At 38.7% G+C, this 18,121-nt stretch overlaps 1 protein-coding gene across 4 annotated transcripts in view; it reads right to left on the bottom strand.

Annotated features, from left to right (window-relative positions):
- cpne5b (copine Vb) overlaps positions 1-18,121 on the bottom strand; it is a 122,568-nt gene that overhangs the window by 15,191 nt on the left and 89,256 nt on the right. For all 4 annotated transcript variants that reach the window (XM_035661138.1, XM_035661141.1, XM_035661140.1 and 1 more), the window contains 7 exons: positions 16,452-16,555; positions 14,444-14,548; positions 5,859-5,900; positions 5,538-5,613; positions 3,652-3,705; positions 2,937-2,998; positions 280-326 (listed from right to left, as the gene is read on the bottom strand). In XM_035661138.1, coding sequence (XP_035517031.1) covers positions 280-326; positions 2,937-2,998; positions 3,652-3,705; positions 5,538-5,613; positions 5,859-5,900; positions 14,444-14,548; positions 16,452-16,555 — 490 coding nt within the window. The remainder of the gene's footprint in view (positions 1-279; positions 327-2,936; positions 2,999-3,651; positions 3,706-5,537; positions 5,614-5,858; positions 5,901-14,443; positions 14,549-16,451; positions 16,556-18,121) is intronic.

Raw genomic sequence — 18,121 nt, 5'->3', positions numbered from 1 at the left:
AGCTGTAGGGGGAGCTCGTTGAGAAAACATGCAATGACAAAAGTGAAAACCAGCGAAGAAATGGCTAGAGTTGCCAAGTTCCCCTTTAAGGAGGAAGAGCTATCCAGGAAAAGCTATCACTTATAGGTGACAACGTGTGTACAGTATGTGTGGCCGCACCGTCTGCTTGTGTGTGTGTTTGTGTGATTGATTCTGAAATCGGACATGCCATATTCAAAGAGCACTATCTATTCTTGTCCCCCATGCACACAGATACACTTTGCCGTGAGTATCACTCACCATTAGATGCTGTGAAATCGATGGCCACAGTAAAATTGATCTGCGTCCTAGAAGAGGGATGGAGAGGAGGACATGGGGGGAAAAAAAATCAACGACAGAGACCAAACAGCAATAATGTCCGGCATGGACATGCCCGGCCTCATTAAATTCCAGCGCTCGAACACCCAGTCACACACACATACACACATTTTCTGATGCAAGAGAAGATAATACCTAACACAGAGGAAGATCATACACAAAATATAGCAATTATTTATGATGATGACGTTATTACAAACCGATTAAATTGTAATTTCTTGAAGATTTCAATGATTGCACTCCTCCATTTATCTGGCTTTCATCTGCACGAGAAGGTGTAGCAGGGGGTACCGAGGAGACACTGAGCTGGGTAACAAGCAATTAGGCTGATGCAGCACTTAAGAGCAAATCATAATCCAATTTTCCCTGCTTTACCCTCTTCTTGCTAATTTACAACAATGAGACGAGGCCTTCGGGGGCCCGAATGACAGCCTCTCATCATCTACTGTATGAGAGCCACCAGAGAGGAAGGCATAAGAATGATACAGCAATAAAATGAATGTGTTAAAGATTCACATTAACCTTTCATTTTGGGGTGGGGACGGAGAATATGCCACAGCCTGACTGTGCTAACCTTAGCATTAATTAAACTTGATTTTAGTAATTTGTAAAGACTCTTAAATATATTACTAACTTGGTTTGCAAATTGTACATCTGCACCAAAAAATGTGGTGTTTTTCATTGTGATTTTCTATTAGGTTTTAGATGTGGATTCCCTGCAACTGAGTGAGCTTTTTATGGTAAAAGTCAGTATTTTGCAGACTCTTGCCACTGCAGTTATGTAGTAGTTTAACTTTTTTCTATTTCTAATTTCTTTTCTCTTTTCCCTTGATGCTTTCTAACATAACTATAATATAGAGACTGTTATTATGATTTTCTCTGTGGGCAAAATATCAACTCTTGCTGTTCTAATACTAAAAACTTCTTTGTAGTTTTAGTTTTTTCCCTTTTACAACACAGCTCCATCCTCATTCAAATTCTATGGTAGTAAAAGTTGCAAATGTTATTAACCTGATAGGAGTGCACTGAACCATCATCAGCATAGAGAGATCGCCACTATCATTATATTCTAACCATATTATGTCCTCCTTGCTGCAGACTTGGAAAGTGGGAAAAATCTACAGTCTGACGACATTTCATCTCACCTCAGTCTACACAAAGTCGAAATACCTCTCAGTTAGTTGAACAGCCAAATCCTCCTTGTCCTTTTATGATTACAGTTGTTGTCAAATGAGACATAAAAGCTGCCAGAGCTCATTTTGCATCAAGAAGAAAGCTGTAACACCAAATATTGCAGAAATGTTTGTAGAGAAGACTTTTAAATGTGGTATTTTTTTCTGTTTTTATGCTGCAAAGAGCTTGGACAGTTTAAGTGACACACTTTCCTAACTTCCATACATTTTCTAAAGAGCAAGAGACTCAGTAAGTGCCAGAGTAATGTTAGGGACTGATTAGAATGGTATTTTTGAAGTGAGGCTACTAAACCTTTAGGTTATTGTATCATAGATCAGCCAAAGCCAGAAACTGTCAGTGAAATCTGTCACACTTGTCAGTTCTGCCACAGCCTATAAAAGCCATGACAGTCTACCCGCTGTGATAGGACAGCCCATCCTGCCTGAAAAGCACACTTCACCTGAGACATACTTGATATTCACACGTCAACTTAAAGCTCGGAAACTTAGCTAAGGTCGATGGGTTGGTACCTGTGTAACTGTGAAGACAGTTTGGCCTTAGCTGGCTCATTTAAATATATTTGACACTTAAATACTACAGACAGCGCCTACTGTGAACTTATAAATCAGTTTAACAAAGTTGCAGTGGAACACGTATGGTGCCACTATGAAAGATAAGGGGATAGAGATATATGCATTTTAATAAAAAATGTAATAAAGATAGAGGATAGAAGATAGATATACATAGAATTTAAATTAAAATAGAAAGTAATTTACTATCAAGACTGCTTTCTATAATAGTTGCGCATGTGTCATTAATCCTCCAGTTTTTTACAACTTCATTCTCATTTTACTACAGTAGTTGTGTCCCTTATTGCAATTGCTAATTCATCTGAATTACCCTTTAAAGCTGCTATAAGCAATATTTTTATATTAACAATTGCTCAGATGACTATGTGAATATCTGGAAGGGGTCACTTGTAATGACTATGATGATTTGGATTAACTAATTTTAGCGTTTCAGCTCATTGTTTAGGTTATATGGCCCACATATACACATATGTGTGTTCCACTATTTAGTGGCACTACTATTACTGCAGTGGCAGTGAGGCAGCATGGGTAGCTGGATTGAGGATGTTTGGCAGTGGCCTCCAGTTAATGAGAAGGTACCTTACGCATGGTGATCTTAACGTTATTCAGATTTTACATACATTTGTTATAATAATAGAAACAGAGAAAAAAAACCCTCCTATCAAATAAAACATAATTAGTTTCCTAACTGATATTCCATTGGATTACACTTTAGAATTACTTCTCACTATGTTATGAAATTGCCTCTTTACCTCCTTATGACAGCAATTCCTGTTAAAATAAACATGTTTCCAGTATCCAGACATTCCCACTCACCCTCCTTTGATGTAATCTAAGAATGTGAACTCAGACTCCACTGAGAATGAGAGAAGGGTCACCTGGAATTAAAGACAAGAAATATTTGATTAAACATTGAGGTAATCATATTTTCCTCCTAAACCCTCAACATCTTGACATGGTTCAGCTCTTGACACTCCCTTCGGTACAAGATGTGAGCCGGCTGGTTTCTGATGACTGCTTCATTTACATTGCCAGAGGATGAGATGCATTTGTATGCATTGCTTGCACATGCCCTCATTGCTGGGTAAGTTGTGTGAAAATTGTGTCTCAATTGGTCATTGGTCTTGGCCACTCTGATCTCTCAGATCTTATGTCCTTCAAGTTCTGCAGCTCTTTCATCTTTCATTTTGTCCCATTTACATACTTAACTGCCATCCAAAGTTTTTTCCACTACTGCCATATACTGTAATGCATACACACAGCTATAACTATTAAATATGTTCTTTTGTTTTGGCTGAATTTAAAAACTTTAACTACTGCTGACTTAACTCATTCTTTTGCTTTTTACCAATTAGTTGGTGTGTGATACAAGAATTAATGAGGAAAACATAGAGAGCACAGATTGGCATCTTCCAAGAAGCCAATACTTGCATGATAATTAAAGAGGGAATGATTTAACAGAAAAGCAGTAGGTGTGGAGCAGGAAAGAGGCACAGTGCCAGTCCGGGTTTGCTGCTGGAGCCATACTCACTGTTCCAGAGTTGACATATTTCTTTTTCTTCATTTTCTTCTTGGTATTTATCACCTAAAAATAAACAACAGGAGGTACAGGTGATCAAAAATTAGCACACATTTTTGCCATAATTTAGCCAAACTATGAAGAATTAATTAATTGTGTCTTTAAAGAAAAATATTAGAATATAATACAGAATTATTTAGTATAAAAGATAAGTGCTTTTCACATATACACATACATATTTGTATAGAAAATACAGATTATGTTAGTTTTAGTTTTGCCAGTGGTTACAAAACGTAAGTAAATAAATTAATAAAAACAATTATTCATTCATGCAACATACTGCGTTAGTAGCAGATAAAACTCCCTATAATTTTGACGTATTTTTACACACGTTAAAATAGAGTTTCCATCACTCATCTCACCCTCTTTCACACACGTTTACACCCTTTAGTTTTACTATATAATTTCTTCCTAATTGGGTGCAACAAATGTAATGAAGGCGGGTATGTGGGTGGCATTAGGAAAAGCGCATGCCATCAGTTTGTTGGTATTATGAACATTGAGTTTGTCCATGGAAGTGAGAGATGGGAAATTAAGGAAGGAAGGAAAGTGACAAAAGATGTGTGTGCATGAAGTAACAGATTAGTATAAGGGGAAAGCATAGCTGATGTAAGATCACTTATAAACACTTAGATAGAAATGCTTCATCTTAAGTATCTTGTACACGTCGGTCACACTATTAAAGGGGACAAGATTGGAAATTCAAACGCAAATCTGAGGCTACAAAGAACCAATGGGTGAGACAGACATAAGCTTGCAAGACTTACATTTACTTTACCAGTATTCTACCGGCTCCAGAACAAGAGAGAAATGTCAATCCGGAGACCAAAGACGTCTCAGCTCATTACCTTGTTTCTCTATGGCTGCTAGGCATGAAAGTGACAGCCCCTAATTTAACATGGAGGGATGGCAATTTGTCTGACACACTGAACAATCTGCTGATGCACAAACTAAAGGGCCTTCCAGTCTCACTGGAAGGTAGAGAAGAATCAAGAGTAGCGTATAATGGAGCTGACATCCAAAAGACAGGTATTTGTCCTTCGGCTGAAGGCCACCAGACCACGAAGGCATGAAGGTATTGACGTGTCCGTCTTTATGGTCAGATTTTGACATTGAAGTGTTAGATTTTTATCTTGCAAACACTTCCTCGTGAATTCAACAAAACATGTATCTGTTTTGATAAACATAGGACACATCTATAGCATTTTCAGGTCTTTCCCCTCACCCGTGGATTCTGCGGTGAAGGGTTTAAAAGAGTTGTGTTTGTAATTTGCATACAGAGCTGTATTGTGTGCTATTAAGAGACACAGTAAGCTATCCCATGAGAAGTACTAAGAAATAGCTATGATCATTCTAAATCCCTGGATTGTTCTCCTATTAATCCTGTTTCACGCTGCTGCTAATAGCTCCATTTCTATGTGTGTCAGCATCTAGGTGATTATTGTGGCAAAATAAATCTTGAAATTTGAAAAGAACAACAGGGACAGAGGAAATATTTAATTGGATGTATAACTGCTTGGGGAAGGTGGGAAGGCATGCACAAATACTGTATCATACATATGCCCTTTAAAGAATGAGTTAGGAACGTATGGAAACTTTTTCAATATGTCTTTAACTCTTGAATAAATGCATTTTCATTGCTGTGGGAGTAGAAGATATCAATGCAAAGGAATGTGCTAGAGTAATGGAAAAACGTGCAACAGTGATGTCAGAGATAGAAATGTCACTCGTGTCAGAAATGGGATCTAAGACATGTGGCATAGAGGGATTCCAGATCTCAGGAGCCCACAGACATGCTGTTGAACTGTGAAAAGACTGGAATTAATCGTAATTCGTACCTCATACACATTGAACTGGCTCTGCCCTCGAGCTAGCTCTCGGTAGCTGGTCGTAAAATCCCCAATGAAGTCATGGCTGGGGGAAGGAATGAAAGGAGAGAAACACCAGTGTGTAAGAAAAAAAAACCCATCAGGCACAAATAACAGGACAGATGTTTGGGCCAAGATGGAACTTCATGATAGCAGAAAAGGATTGGTTCCTGAAATGTAGCTTACGTTTGTGTTCATATTTCATAGCTGAAGGTGGTGTTTTTTTAATTTAATATTGAACTGCAGGACAAAGATTTCTATTTCAATACCAGTAGTGTCAATCACACTCACCTGCCATCCCTGTCCCAATCGTACACCTCCACCTTGATTGTTCTGGAAAAACAAAAATCACAAACACAAGTTAGATTTTTAATCAGCATGCTTGTTGGTAAAAAAACATACTATAAGGTCTATCCAGTAGCTTGTTCTGGAGCTTTCAGTCATATCACACAGTCATCCTTAGCAAAATTTGCCCAGTAGTCATGGAAGTATAAATGTTCTCAACTTTTAAGAAAGGTAGGACTTAAAAACTGCTTCAAAAAATGGTATACTGGTATATAACTGGTATGTTATCCATATTGTCAGAACCTGATGAAGACCTAGAGTCAATACGTGTCTGTTCTTTCCATGGTTATTTGCAACACTTGACATTAAGCATTTGTATACCCCTACCTTCCTAAATAAAGAGCCCCTGCCAGATCAGCCATCAAATATGACTGTACTGCTACAACTGAGTGGCAAAGTCAGGGAGGTATTTGGGATCTTGCCTACAGTCTCACTAGTCAGTGAGGAAACTGTCTGATGTATATTGTACTAGTTGAGAGACTGTTTACTGCAACATGCTGCCAAGCTGTCTTGTTACTTGGTCCTCCGCATGGAGAGAGAGAGCAGTTCTCTGAATCTGGCACCAGACCAATTTACAGCCATTTTTACAAAAGTAGTGTAGCTCGCCAATGTCTGCCTTCTGCTGCTTCAAAATGATCCCTGAGGCACAGCATTTAAAATGCCCTCTGGAATTTTCTTGTAAACAAACAACAGTTATGTTTGCATTCAGTGCTTCTGACTTAATCTTACTGTGTGTGTCTTTCATATCTAACGAACGTATTCAAGTGCATTTCGTCATAAAACATTTGCATAGCTGTATTTTAAAACATATTTTACATGTTTCCAATTTTATTTCCTGCCCATCTTCCCGTTTGTTTTAAATGTCCTGCGACATCAGTTGATGTCATATTTGCAATTTTAAATTATTATCTTAAAAAAAAGAAATAAAAAAAAGAAATTGCTTTTGCAGAAAAGATAACATTACCATTTATTTTTAACCATGAGGCCAAAATGAAAAATTGTCAGAGCATTTAGGTAATAATACACGTCTTCAACAGCTTCATCATTAATGGTTTATTAATTAACAAGGACGGGAGAACGCAGCTACAGGTGTGTACTCCTGTTTCATGCCAACCCTTTAAACCTTGGAGTTTTCAGTGCCAAATACATACGGCTTATTATCACTATTGATTGCTATAAGGAAAAGAAACACCAAGTATGCTTATTTATTTATCTACTAAAAGAGTCTGTGGTTCATTTTGGTGTGTTAATGATTAATGATTTACTGGATTTTAATCAAAATCACAACAGAAATCATAGCTATTACAAAAAACTTAGCTATTTTTAATATTATTATTATACTAGAGTCCAATGACATCATTTTATTTTAAAGTAAGTGTTTTAAGTGAAATAGTGCAAGGGAACTCCAAAATAAATTAAAATGGATGTCACTTTCTTCTAAAACTGGGATTCTTGCCAGCTTAAGAACAAAGCAGAGCAGCTGACTGCATCTTGCAAGAGAAAAACTCAGCTTATTTAAAGCACTCCCTCCAAAAATTGGAACTTGCAAACTGCAGCACATGTTAACTTCCAACATTAAAAAGAACATAAAAAAGACACTGATGACATTTTACACAAATGCAGCAGAAACATTGTCCCTGCAGAGTGAAGAAGAAGAAAAAAAAACTTTTTTGGCACTTTCATTCCTGAGTCACATTGATCTCACCCCCATGTCTCCCCTCTCTCCCCACTTCGTCTTACACAAGAACTGACACCAGCCCAGATCCAAAGAAAAGAAGCAAGCGGCACATCAGAGACTCTTTCCTGTCACTGAGGAATTGAAAGATCCCTGAAATAAGCCCAACTTCCTCCCTGCCACCTGGCCCCTGTCGTTCTGTGGTGACAGTTTGTTCTTTTGAGGTTATCTTCAAGGCTGTGAGCTAGAGAAAATGTGCTTGTCACCTAGGTGGTGGAAACATGATGCTTCTCTACCCGTGTAGAAAAAGAGAGGGAAAGATAGATACAGAAAGAGAGAGCAGATGCAGAGATGTGCAAGGCAAGCGGAAGGCATCCCTTCCCCTTGACCAATCTATACACAGTGCTAGTTCTAGGTATAAGTGTTACGGTAATAGTGCATACCGTAATACTCAAATGAAGTACCAGGAAGCTGTCATCTTACAGGCTCAAAGCATTTGCCATCATTTTATTTATAAATTCTAACTTACAGCTGCTCAGACCCTCAGATCCTTGAGTGGCCCCTTGAACTCTCAGAACAATATACACTCCAAAACTAATCTGCCACAGATATCTTCAGCTACTGTTCTAAGGCGTCTTTAATGAACATGACTCATCTTCAGTAATGGAGGTGCATATAATTGAGGAAAAAAAACTGCATTTGACACTAAACAGTTCACTTCAGCTCCAACACAGTTCTGTGATCTCTTGCCAGGGATAGGAAATAGGCCATGTTTGAGTCACCTTGGCTTAATGAGAAGGAACTGATTATTTTTATGCTTTTATTTTGTTTTTAAAATATATACAAGTAGCCTACCTTATTTATCACCTACACAGAGTAAACAGAGTATACAGGGGGTGTGAAGTGGATTTTAATTTCATCACACGTCAGTTGTTGAGCAGAATACACAACAACTTGGAAGCACCTTCCATTTCCCTCCTCTCTCCTCACACTCCTTCATCTTCTTGTCCTTGTCCTACTCATCTGGAACAGGGTCTTTGACATATTGGATTTCTGTTTCTCCTCCTACTATGCTTTCCTTTGCTGTCTGTTCTGTTATTCTTCTCTCCTTCATTTCTCCCCTGGTCTTCCTCTCCTATCACTTTCCCTACTTTGCTTTCCTTCCTTCGACTCCCCTCGTCTTTGCCAAAATGTTGTCTGTTGCTTCCAGAGCAGAGTGTGTGTATGTATGGAGAGATGGAATTGTTCAAGGATACCTCAAATGCTCCCTGTCACCAGAGACTCAACTGGATCCTGCCACTCGAAGGACAGTCAGACTAATCACTGCGCCACCCTGACGCCAGCCAACAAAGTTGGAAGGTGGAGGTATTTTTATCCTTGTTTGTGTGTTTGCAAGATATTTTAAAAGGCTACCAACAGATCTGACTAAAATATGTGTAGACAGATAGCCTTTGGCAGTGATTCAGATCTGGGATTTCCGAGTGTTGTTTCCTAGCAGTAACAAGCAACACTTTCCCAATGACAGATTTTGTGCTGCAACGACTGTGCATGGTCCATTTTAGCCCTTGTTCAATGTGGCTGCACACATTGAAGATGTAGCCTTTGTGGCTACATAAAAATAATATAATGTTAAATTAAAAATAATTTAACATTATAATTTAATTTCTCTATAACTAAAACTTAATACCCAAATCACATATCATCTTTGTAATAGTGGTGGTTAAAATCTGTATTCTGTACTTCACGGTGTGCAACTATTTGGGATAATTTATGTGAAAGGTAACGTGAGGCTGTAACTAAACCACATGTTTTCTTAATTATTTTTAAGGGGTTATGGATTTTAAATAACCAAACAAGATCCACCATTCTTTATTTGAAATACTTTCCAAACAGCTGTAGCAGAGCATAACAGCACCGACCTTAACCTTGAAAACTTCTGTGAATGGATAGGGCAGGCAGTCAGCACGAATATGAGAAAGTGCAGCTGTACGTGAGATCTTGGATGGAACTGAAATGCAAAATTAGTTTTTCCATCTTCTGATTTGAGAGCTTCTTTAAAGGAGTTCCATAAATACACGTCTGAAGTGCACATCACTCTCCCACATACTGTAAGTAGAAAAAAAACATAACATTTTAAGAGTTTAAAGTGGATCTCACATTTAAATTCTATCACAGTAAATGGCCCTTAGTTCTAGCAGGAGGAATAAAATGCCACACTATTTTTCAGGTGCCTATGTATACCGGTGCTAATTTGTCTGGTTTGAGGAAGAAAGTCAAGACAATGCGTCTACCACCCTTTGTTTCTTTAGAGATGTCAGTTGGGAGAGCAGATATGGTTCTCCTTTCGGCCTTTGGTGCATCTAACAAGAGGGACATGTCTAAACCAAAACACTGATCTAATTAGAGCAAAGTAAATAAGCAGTAGGTCATCCACTGACATACTTGAGCGAGCTAGTACTCTCAACAGATAGAGGTGCTTCTCCAACATGTGCTGGACTTGGAGTGAGAGAGAGTAGAGTAACTGCCAACCCAGATAACAGTTGGAGCCTGCCTCTTCACCCAGATACAACACAAATAAACATAGCAGTGTTTCTTATACAAGTAATCTGCATCTTGTGTAACTCCTACAATTTAGGGTCATATAATTTTGAAGGTCCTATTTGATCAAACTCTGACTCAGACTTAGAATCTAAAAGAAGTCACACATTGTTCCTTCAGGAGCTCACATGAAGCAATAATAAGTAAGGAGTCAACACACCTCCTTCAGATTAAGTGCCTTTCCATCCACATTTTAATGCACATTGTCAGTTGAGTGGAAACAGTGGAAATATAAAAAAAAAAAGTCAGAACATTGAAAAAAAGTTTTTATGCTTGACTAAGGTGGAAAGTTAGTGGATTATTAAATGAAGAATGCAACAAAGTGCAACAGAAACAGAAACTTGAATCATATCACTTAAATCAGACATACTGTACATGAATTATATGACTTTAACATCTACTAAAGCTTCCTGGATAGACAAAAAATTCCATCATTCTTAAATATCAAATCTGTGTGGAGCAATGAGGAGACACCTTCCTCAAATTATTACATAATAACATAAATGACATATTTTCCATAATTTCTCCACATGGTTTTTCACTTGAGGTTTGACTGGTGCTCTTTTAATCACTTCATCTAATTGCATCTCCTTATTCTTCAATGGGTAAATGGCACCCAACTGGTTTAATGGCTCCCACCAACTGTTCTCTATATCTCTATGCGTCCAACTGCTCATATCTACTTAACCGTAGTGAATGGAAAATTGTATTAAAGGACCAGTGTGTATGATTTAGTGGTATCTAGTGAAGATGAAGTTGAAGATCACAACTAATTGAACAACACTGGTGGGAGAAACGTCTGCAAAACTCACGAAAAATGCGAACAGCCCTATTTACAGCCAGTGTTTAGATTGTCCGTTCCAGGCTACTGTAGAAACATGATGTTTCACGGTGAATGTAGATTAAATAAGCTCATTCTAAGGTAACAAAAACACAACAGTTCTTATTATCAGGTGATTGTACACTAATGAAAACATGTCTATGAATATTATGTTACATTTCTTACAATAGATCCTCCTAAATGTTACACACTGGGACTTGTAAATGGATGGAAATGTATCTGAATCCAAATGAGTGTTGAGGGCTCTCCACAAGGGACCTCAAGTAGACCTTTTGCAGACTTCTAGAGACTTGGCTGAATTATTTGGATTTGTTTGTTAATCTGCAAAGTTAGGCAAACAGTGGCTGTTTCTCATCCATCTTTTGTGAGGATTCTCAGTTGAGGGTTTAATGTGAACATAAGATGAGCAGTTTTTAGCATCACATTTAAATTATACAAACCATGCATTTTACACTATAAATTATGTATCTTGTATAAGTTGCCAATATCAATAAACTGAGGAAATCTTTCAGAAAAATACTTTGAAATACAGGGTCAAAAATTTCATTTAATCTCCATGGAAACAGTCTAGGTCTTACATCAATCCTATGACTCACATCCAGCACCCTCACAGGCTTGATGTGATGATGGAGAGCATGTCAAGATACGTATGACAGGAGTCCGTGAGGGTGGACATTTGGTTTTGGCCTTGACGAGAACTCTTTGGGTCCCGCAGTGGACCAAAAGGACAACAGGAAACAACAACGTTGCAATCTGGCCTCTGTCAAACAACTTGTTCGTATCAGTAAGTCAAGGACACTCGGCCAGGTCTGCCAGGATCAGTGCAACTGTGGTTGAGCATTTCTTTTGGTCAACAAACTGATCTTTAACAACCAAAATGATTTGATCCCTATTTCATTTAGAGTTTTGATTTATGTTATAAAAATGTTCTGAACTGATTTAGTTCTTTTTCCTTTTACTCCCCGGCTCTTTAAGTTTTGCTGGAAGCTTTCCTTCTGTTGATGGGTATAAACAGTAATTACACAGATCAAACGCATTGACAGCCTTTAAGAGCAGTGTTTGCAGCATGAATACAGTTTGGATGATAACATAACATCGCAAAGTTGAAAAAAAAATGTTTGTTAGTGGGTCTCAAGAACTATATAATTAAAAAGACAGACAGACCTTCCTCCTCCCACTCTCATACAAATATGGACACACAGAACAAGCAAGCACTGACACAAATTTTATTCCTCACCCACGCACAAGTATGTAACCTGTTTATAGCGATGTCTTAGTAATATTTCAAGACTTGCAGCATTTCATGCTGTTTCAGCTCGTGGCTTGTCACATTTTATTATACTCTAAGTGTGGGCGTGTGCATGTGTGTGTGTTTGCGTGGCACAGGAGCATTTTAGGAAGTGCCTTTGATGCCCAACTCAGTCCCTTGTGTATGATTGGCTCTGACAGGGTAGTGACCCCTTCTTGAGCTCATGTGTAATTGGCTGGCTCACACAATTTCACCTAATATTTCCCAAGTATCAAATACTTCTAGAGGCAACCCTATACATCTACGAGACCACCACAACAATTTCTCTGTTCCTGTTTGTCTGTTTGGGATTTATCGCCGTTTTTGGAACCCACACCAGGTTCTCAGCATTCTCAGTAATTAGAGTTTGACTGCATACAAAGAAGATAGGACAAACACCTTTGAGAGAGAGAGACGAGAAAAGAGGGAGTGGCAGAAAAAAGATACAGTATGCCACATGAAATATTTCCCCCCACAAAAGTAATCTGTCTGTCACTCCTTTTTCATCTTCCCTCATGGCTCCTTCATGATTTAGCTTGTTTTCTTCCCTGCACTGTCTTTTACATTAGAGGCAGGCAGATAAGCTGGGGGAAAAATTAATTCCCACCCCCTCTGACACAACATGTCTACATTAATTATGTGCCAACTGGGAAGAGCAAACCATCATTATTTTAGATTTTTAGTTAGAAATGTAATCCAGTGTTTTCTAGGGCCAAAATGATGAATAGACCAAATTATATAGAGTTTCCAAAATATTTGTTGAATTGTACATTCTTATAATTGATATTTTATTCCCTAATCAATTTTCAATTTTCTTTTCCTAACATTCATCAATTGACCATTGGCTAAGCCATGTTCCCCTATAGGCTAACTGTTAATGCTTTCCAGGTTTATATTAGGTTTACAGTCATAACGTGCTGATTTTCCACTCAAGACTACTTAGTAATTTTAATGGGTCCTTGATTTCAGACAGAGGTAGATACAAGCGGGCGTCTAATTTCTAGCTGTCAACCATCGATTTTGCTGAAATGACAGCTGTCAAAAGCAGATTTTATCAGCTAAAGCTAGCTTGTGCAAAGGTTAGCTCCATGAGCTGGTTGAAAACACTATCACTGGCTGACTAATTTTAAAAGCAGAATCTAATGAACATATTTTAATATGCACTTGATGTACAGGCCATAACAAGCAGCATTGTTCTTGTATTTTCAATGAAGATCTTGTTCCCAACTTTCAAAAACCAGAACGATTCAGTTCCAGGTGATGTGTTTCCGGGTCTTTTTGGGTTCGGGCAAGAATTTTTGGACCTTTGAAGACTTGTTTGTTGGCCATGCCAAGGTTTGCAGCTGACGTTAGAGCAGACAAACATTCAGTTTAATCCATTCTTTACACTGGTATTTTTCTAATAAAAAACTAATAATCGTCCAACCACAACCGTCCAAACTCATTTAATGCAGAGTACTGGTCTTACTACAGCCCAATGTACATTGTTTCACCATATGGAGAAATATTAAGTTACTAAACTGTGACTGGACAATTGCTGTTTAGGACAGGAATCTTGTGGATCAGTGGTCAGTTTACGTACACTGCTGTAACTAAATATAAATGTTACAATAATGCATTTATAATACTCAGACATTATATCTTGAGGAAAATATAGTGTTGATAGCAGACACACCACAAGGAGGTCATTGGAGATTAGAGACGCTCATTGCCTGACCCGTGCTATTATAGCAAAGATCAATACCAAGGGATATCCTAAGGACACAGTAACAGAAATAATGTGACAATAGACAGAATGGGAGGCTTAACAATGCACCATGTTGAACTGGTATTGATTCCTGCTGGTTAAACTCATCAAAACTCAAGGTGTAGTAAGTACACAGTTTGTCAGTCAGAGATACTGATTAAAGGCCATGCAGGTAGGCGATCAATTGAGCCAACAGAAATCAATGAAGGCAGAAGATGTCAATTGCGCCAACATTACTGACTATTCAGGGTGTGTGTGCAAGTATACAGTGTGTATGATAAGGTAGAAATAGAGGGGATAAATTGAGCCAAGTGCAACAGTGAAAGGATAAGTGTAACATCAGTGTGGGGATCAGTGTAACAGGGGGGAGGTTTCATTGTACCTGTCGTAGTCTCCATTGCAGAGCGCCCGTACCGGTATAGTAAAAGGCTGCCAGACTGGATTTAATGTGTTCTTCACCACCTCTGTTTTATGGCAGATAGTAAACCTAGAGAAGGAAGAGGGGTGTTAGGAAAAGATATGTGCAAAAGAAAAGGCAGAGATATTATTTGATAATTATACAAGCTAGGGAGGGAGATAAATATGGAAACAAAGGGAGGAGCATACATCTGAACAGACAGAGGCATCCGGAAAGACAATGTCAAATCCTACAGTCACAGGAGAAATGCTTTAAAATAGGGCTGTACCCAGCTTTGTTTACCGCTTGGCCTGTGTCCCAGCTATATTGTGTTTTAGACCACAGAGAATAATTTAATATTTTAGTTTGGCTTTTAAATCCTTTCCCTTGACCACAAGTGGCACAATGATATGCAAATGGATTTATCTGGTATCTGAAATGTTTTGCAGAGCAAAGCCACATAAAAACCTGTCAAATATCCCCCAAATATCCTCTCGAAAAAGCAACAACGCGTTATTACTTATTTTTTTTAATTCAAAGTCTTGGATTACTTGTGCTCCACTAAGTGCCTCAAGCCTTTTAAAGCTCTGTGATTCTTCTAGCCAAACGGGCCTCTAATTTGTACCCCCCTCTGGTACCAACAAGAGATAGTTCTAGCACATCTGTTGGGATCCCTTTCCCTGCCTGTTATTTATGAAAAAAAAAAAAGAGAAAAACTAGAAGACGGCTAACGAAGCACTTGCTAAAGCATCTTCGGCTAGATTGGGCTGACGCTGCTACAACTGCACATCCCCTTGGGAGGCTGAACAACTCTCTGGGAAAGCGTGAGGAGATGTGGTGGGTGTTATGCATCCCTATGTGAAGTGCCTCAGAAACTGACAGTCTTTTTCTTATTGATGGAAAATGCAGATTGTGTTATTTATTTATTTATTTTGCTTTTATGCTTTCTACAGTAATTGCCTCTCTTTCCTATTTGCTCTCCCGGAGCCATTTATGTAAGACATAGTCATGGGAGTGGGAATAGGATACTTGCGCCTGTGCAGCCTCTTAATATGTGCATGCCTCACTGAAGCTGTCCTCTCATAGTGTGTGTATATGCTCATCCCTCTTTAATATACTGTACTTGCCTGGGTCCAGACCTATGAATCTGCCCTCTCTACCGAGTTGACTGATTCTGGTATGGCATCATGACATGAAACGGTGGTTTCTTGGTTGAAAAAGCGATTATCCAGTCAGCACCACAGGGGGACTAGTGCTGTTGTCAAGTGTTGTCAAGCTGTGTGCCAGAACTGAGAAGTACAACAATGGCGACAACTATAGACAAGCTAGAGTTGCAATTGAGGCTGTTCCTAGCTGACATGTCCTCTCAATATCGCCCAACAATGTTTTACTTCACTCCACTCCACTTTTAAAACCCTATATGTTTGCAAGGCTACGCATCAGTGTCGACTTAAAATGTCATTAGATTCAGGCAGATAGATCTCTAGTGAGTAGTAGGTTAGGGAAATTCAAATCACCCTCCCACCCAGAAATCAGTTAGAGTGGAGGCAAAGTCAGAGTGTCAATTATATCTGATATCAGGCAATACCTCCTCTAATGCTCTCTCTGTTTTTGCTTCTCCCTTTTTCCCAAATGTTACTATAACCTTAATGATATTGTACTTTAAAATTGATTTTTTCTTGTGTCTTCAAAACTGATTTTCCAGGCTCTCATAGGAGCTACTTTATCCTGCTTTAAAAAAGGCAACCTAATATTTGACAGTATTTGGTTTTTCACCATGGAAAGCTTTGGTAACACAAAATTCCACAACTATCGTTTTAAGATTGGCTTTTGATGGCAATTACTTCAGGGCACCAGGACTACTTCTCCGTGGAATACATGTGTCCCTGGAGGCTTCCTCAAAAAGTAGTTTGGGAGCACCAAAACTTGCAACTAACTTTTGAAACACTTTTTTATTAATTAATTACAAAACAAGATCTCATCAGGCACTCACGTTCCATCCTCATTGCTTCTATAGAACACCATGAAAGGGTCCGACTTGCCAAAGAAGTCCTTCTTGTCCAGCTTGTTGGCACAGAACTGCATAGTGGCGCTGTCCTGCAGGAACACATGGAGATGTAGGGAGAGAAGTGTGAGATAAGTTGGGGGAAGGCATTATTTATGTGGCCTATTTCGCCCTTCTTCCCCTACTTCTTCTCTTTTATCTTCACAGCTTACAGTGGAATGGCAGATGGAGGCAGCTGTCTGTGCATCACACAATAAGATAATGAATACTGCATGAATGCTGTAATAGTTGTACCTACAGTATGTGTGTGTGGGTTTGTGTTTACTCGTATTCATATTTCTTGACATGCTGCATATCTTATTTTTCACTGAGAAACAGAACCTTTTAATGTGATATTTTATTAGATTTACTTTAGAAAGCAAGTCTGCACATTGACAATAACCACACTAATTGATCTGGGAGGCAGTAATGGTCATGACACACCAGAAAATCTGTTGGATAGATGACGGATGGATGACAACTTTGCCATTCTTGTCTTTACTACTAAAAGGCAAAAAATATAAAACATATTGTGAGGGCACCACAGAATCACCTTGTCTGGCTCAACTCTGTATATTTATAATTTTCCCCACTTTTGTGACTCTGTTCTACACATTGTTGACCTCTCTGAGCCCAGCTGTACTTTGGGCATGGTAACAAGTTAGCGTTTGCATGTTTCATTGCCAATAGGAAGCATTAAGACCCAGCCATATGGCAGATCAAAATACTGTAAAAGAGCTGCAGAGCAGTGGTGTTGATTGTCTGTGTGATTGGCAGTACTAGTAATTCTAACATTGCATGAGTTTGACCAGTAAATGGTCCTTCTATACCACACTGATGCTGATGAAGAACATGATCTTAAATTAGCATACGCTAATGCATAATATTCAGAGTTAAAGGTTAAGTGTGTAACATTTAGGCCTTGGAAGGGGAGGGGGCAGCACAGGGATCTGTGACCTGCAACTACACCTCTAGATGTGATTAAATCCTACATACCTTTAAGGTCCCTAGCTGTTAATCAACATGATTGAGTAGAAGATATAATGAATGTTCAGTTCACTTGGGTTCAGTGTGTATTTCCATTTTTTTTATCACATCACAGGCACCATGATTCACTACCTAACTGCTGGAGAAAAAAAATTGTTTCAGCAGGAGTGGCAGAAGAGTAGGACTCAATGTCCTGTCCAGTACATCCTCACACATGCATACAAGTACAGACAGACAGCAGCTGGAAAAAGGAAAGACATGCTTGGAAAACTGTTTAATGAATCACATAGGTTAATATTTTGGAAAAACACTCTTCACTAATTTGTGTAAGGATGTGGGTGTAGACATATGACTATCTATTGTCGTTGTCTGTGTGAATGTGACCTGCTTGCATGCTCTCACTCTATGAACTACTGGCAGCCAGCCTACCATACACTCTAGCTTTATCTATAAACACAGCATAATGGTGTGTGTGTGTGTGTGTTCAACTATGCAGGCATTGTAATCCCTAACCATAGTACCATATCCACCCACCAGTGCTCCTGCTAACACTAGTGCCAGCTGCTTACCAAGTCTAATTCTAGCATGAGTAATAGCCATCAAGCTAACTTCTTCTGATACCTGTCATAGCA

The sequence above is a fragment of the Morone saxatilis genome, unplaced genomic scaffold (assembly GCF_004916995.1).
Source record: "Morone saxatilis isolate NCDOM2014 unplaced genomic scaffold, NCSU_SB_2.0 Contig18, whole genome shotgun sequence".
Classification (NCBI taxonomy): Eukaryota; Metazoa; Chordata; class Actinopteri; family Moronidae; genus Morone; species Morone saxatilis.
This window is presented reverse-complemented; position numbering and strand designations above follow the sequence as displayed.